The sequence below is a fragment of the Rhagoletis pomonella genome, unplaced genomic scaffold (genome assembly GCF_013731165.1).
Source record: "Rhagoletis pomonella isolate Grant_MI unplaced genomic scaffold, Rhpom_1.0 Rhpom_scaffold_00004, whole genome shotgun sequence".
Taxonomy (NCBI): domain Eukaryota; kingdom Metazoa; phylum Arthropoda; class Insecta; order Diptera; family Tephritidae; genus Rhagoletis; species Rhagoletis pomonella.
Window position 1 is genome coordinate 23,796,464 of NW_023458558.1, and position 4,235 is coordinate 23,800,698.

Genomic DNA, 4,235 nt, shown 5'->3' on the forward strand with positions numbered 1-4,235 from the left:
ATATAAATATTGCACATAGATAAGTATAAATATTACATCTTAAGCGTTAAATTTTAAATATTTTCGTGAGTTCAATTTACAGCGTCACTTATCACAAAATTTAAATGCACCGGTACTATCGAAACTATCGACCATCGCCCAAAAACAATGGCGCGTATTCATAGTCCAGCAACTTAAGCACTGTTTGCATTATTCAACTTTGCGTTCAACAATTGCGTTCAACTCAACGCAGGGTTGCACGAAAAAAAAGTTGAATGGCTAAATGTTGGCTGGCGACCAACTTTGTTGAAAGCGATTAGTTGAAAGGCCATTCAACCAAAAGTTGAATGCAAAGTTGAACAATGCAAACACCTTTTTATGGCGAATATTTTGATATTTTTTCATTTTTTGATATTTTTAGCCATTCAACTTTTTTTTCGTGCAACCCTGCGCTGAGTTGAACGCAAATGTTGAACGCAAAGTTGAACAATGCAAACACCTTTTTATGGCGAATATTTTGATATTTTTTCATTTTTTGATATTTTTAGCCATTCAACTTTTTTTTCGTGCAACCCTGCGCTGAGTTGAACGCAAATGTTGAACGCAAAGTTGAACAATGCAAACACACTTTTAGTCGAAACTAACAAAGTTGCAACTTAAATTTAAGTACCAACTTAAAATTTACCTTTATTCATAGTCGCATTTCAGACTTCTACTAAGTAGTTTCGACTTAGTTTACGATATAGCAAAACGAGTGTGAAAATGTATCGATTTTTCTTTACGATATTTTGTAAAAATTACATTTTTATTAAATAATATCAAGTTTGATCATCCGTTTATGTAATTTTTATTATCATTGCATGATTATGCAAAAGAATAAGGTATAATTTTCTTGTTAATTGTGTGAAATAGCCAGAACAACCGCAGTGATGTGAAGTCGATGTTTATCGAAAGCATGCTGTGGAACATACAAATAGTAGATATCTAAATGCTATGCACAAATTTACTTTAAAAGAACTAGCGTGAAACTTACTTATTATTTGAAAATTTATCTAAATTATTCCAATTATAAAATTGTGATGTAGCTTTATTCGAATTGTAATACGCATTTAATTTCATCTTCCGATTAAAATGGATCGATCTTCGTAAATTTTAATTGGAGTTTATTCAATATTATTAAAATCACCCTCTACCAACTTAATTTTTACATATTTCGTCTGTTTTCCCTTAATTTGATAAAATACTTCTTCCTAGTTACGACTTAGTTGCAGCTGCAGCCGAAACTAAAATTTAAGTTGGTACTTAGCCAGAAAAGTCGAAACTATCGTGATATTTCAATTCATTTGGCGTCTAAAAATTCACTTGGAGCAGGTATTTTCTGTTTTTTTTGGGTGATATTTTCGCGAAATATTTACAAAAACCTGCAATTTTTTAAATATAGACTGTGCTGCAACATTTCTAGACGTAATTTTCCAGTAATATCTCTTCTTTTCTTTTCCTGGAATGTGTTTTGTGTATGCACACAGAGACTTAATACAATTTCGTTATATTTTATAGTTAAAACGCTCATATTTATTAAATTTTAATGCAATTATCCACTTTTTAATAATTTCCACAGATTTTATGCAAAAAAATACTAATTTTTATACAATTTTAATGCAAATATTAACTTTTTCACTAATTTTCCCCCATTAAATGTAAACAAACAATGCGTGCACAACGATTAGCAAACGACAGTGCCGTACTTATCCGTTTCTGCATCTTCTACGATTTGCCGATAACTAGCCGATAACGACAAGTGTGCAGGTCTCCTTTGAAATGCATGTGCTCGGCTCAAAATTTCAGGGCGAGACGATAACGCAACTATGATTGGACGACAAGTGTGCAGATAGCCTTAGTTGAGTACTAAATATGACTATGAATATGCGCCAATCAAACTTTTTTTTCCAAAATTAAAACTATCGATACTATCGATAGTACAATCGACAGTTCTGCAGCTCTGCCCTGCACTTTCGAATAGAATGACGCGTGACGCAAACTAAATTTCTCCCATCCTTCCCAAAAATAAATAAATTTATATTTTTGTCACAATTGTGATATTTGTTGTTTTATTTCATTATTAGTAGTTTTTAAAGTTATAAAACGTGTTATAATGGGTTTCAAACATTACTTATTATAAATTTGCAGGCAGTTCCATGGCGACAGGTGCATTGCATTCTGTGTGTAAAACTTCGCCGGGAAATGAAAACCAATCGACTACGAGTAAAGGCAAACGTGGACGGCCACCTAAACAACCAAGGGATGATAGAAGACTTGTGGACAAAGTACTAGCCGCCGTACAGCAGGGACCTGGTGAACCTGCATTATACGCCTCAACTACTAAAGGTGGCATGAAACTCATATACGAAGGGCATCATTTCAGATTTACATTCCGAAGAGGGCGGTATTCAATTTTCCAATGCTGTTTTAAAGAAAATATGCAAGAATGCAAGGTTCGTGTAGTCACTGACCAGAAACGCGTTTTCCCATTGGATGGAGAGCACGTCCATTTCATGCAGGCAACGGACAAAAGTGTAACCTCTATGACCTTTGAACCTGCAGGCCTGTTCGATGACGATGATAGTAAGGAACAAGAACATAATGCTGCCTATGAAGAGGGAACTGATTCTACCCAGGTGAATGAATCACAAGAATTCTTGTCGGAAACAAACGAGGTTTCAACAGTGGAGACTGCAGATTCATCAGACACGAACGATTTTCGCGAGAAAATAAAACGACGCTTACAGAAGGCTCTTTTGGGCAAAAAGAAATGATTAATTTAAACTTATTGAACCCTATTTTTATAACTACATATATGTTTTCTACTACAGATTCGTAAATAATCTTGAATTGAAAGTGCCTTAAGCCACAATATCAGATTTTAAAATAACCTCGACATATTTTTTTTTGACCAACAATTAGCAGGAAGCGATATTGATATAAAACTTCATGTTTCAACAATTATATACTTATAAGAAATTTTGTACCAATACCTTTAACGAATATTTATTTGCAAAAATGTTGATTAGAAAACTAAGAGGTACCTTGTTAGCAATAAATGGAGCGCAAAGAATAGAAGACTTGGAAGATGTTTACGAGTCCCAAAAGCTTTCAAAAATTACTGCATCGGGATTATCAGACTATTTTCGTGAGAAAATAAAATTTTACGAGAAGCACTTCTATTCTTTGTAGTATTTAAATAAACATTCTTATATCACCCATATACATGCATTCATGCAAAAAAATGTATAAAAAGTTGCCTTAAAACATCATATAAACAGTTACAGAATTTTTAATAAACCTAATAAATATAAATTTGAATCTTGTGCAACAATATGTAATTTAAAACCTAAAGTAAAATTTTTGCCTCTAAAGAAATCTATTAAGAGCTTTACTAAAATATAAATTTCTAAAATATATTTTCAGTAATGCAGCACGTTCGAAACTGCGGCCCACAATTATTTATAATTAGTCGGAAAGGTGGAACCTTACTTGCGATAAACGATTTTATATATCGCTCGAATTTAAAACGTTTCGGGAGAAATAGCGACAAGGTATACTGGGAATGCATTCACAATCGTTCCAAGAAATGTAGAAGTCGTTTGAAAACCATTGGCGATGATCTTTATGTAACAAATGGTGAGGATCCAATTTGTGGTACTTTTGTGTTTTTTTTTTTAATTAAATTCCCGTCATTTTTCCGAAGATGTTCACAATCACGTGGGTGATGGTCAACGCATTGCTGTGGCGAGACGCGCTGGTTTATTAATTTATAAAAAATTCAGTTCAATCGGCCAAAATGGGGGAAAGCTACAGGCTAATCAAACAGTTGCTTTTTAAAGTCAGTTCAATTAGACTTAAAGGATTGGAGTATATAAAATCTTTGAGTGATAAACAGAAATCGTAAAAATTTATTTATTTTTTTTTTTTAAGGAAAAACGTAAATATTAAGGGCCGTTTACTGAAGTAGGTTTTAAAATTTATCTGCCCTTTAAACAGAAATGTATAAATTTTAAAGCATACCTTCAAACACATTTTTTTCAGAAAAAAAATTTTTGCAAAGCGCAGATAAATTTTAAAATCTACTAAAAAACGGTCATAAAAGTATAAAACAAAATTTTTAACATTTATGTACATACTGAACTGTTGTTGTAATAGCTAAAAAATCCCTAAAGTGGAAATCCTTGCGGTTACCCATATATCTAAATTATGACCAA

The 4,235-nt window shown here is 32.6% G+C and overlaps 3 protein-coding genes across 4 annotated transcripts in view; 2 read left to right on the plus strand and 1 right to left on the minus strand.

Annotated features, from left to right (window-relative positions):
* The window catches only part of LOC118737284, a 78,599-nt gene that overhangs the window by 36,639 nt on the left and 37,725 nt on the right, over positions 1 to 4,235 (minus strand). The gene's annotated exons all lie outside the window — the stretch shown is intronic.
* On the plus strand, positions 2,064 to 3,339 carry LOC118737280 (modifier of mdg4-like). The gene is made up of 2 exons (XM_036467688.1): positions 2,064 to 2,101; positions 2,167 to 3,339. Exon 2 carries the CDS (start codon positions 2,175 to 2,177, stop codon positions 2,790 to 2,792), a length of 618 nt encoding a protein of 205 aa, XP_036323581.1. The 5' UTR covers positions 2,064 to 2,101; positions 2,167 to 2,174; the 3' UTR covers positions 2,793 to 3,339.
* Positions 2,370 to 3,994, plus strand: LOC118737288. Its single transcript, XM_036467700.1, has 3 exons — positions 2,370 to 2,654; positions 3,445 to 3,657; positions 3,725 to 3,994. The coding sequence occupies exons 2-3, from the start codon at positions 3,447 to 3,449 to the stop codon at positions 3,856 to 3,858; spliced, it is 345 nt and encodes a 114-aa protein (XP_036323593.1). The 5' UTR covers positions 2,370 to 2,654; positions 3,445 to 3,446; the 3' UTR covers positions 3,859 to 3,994.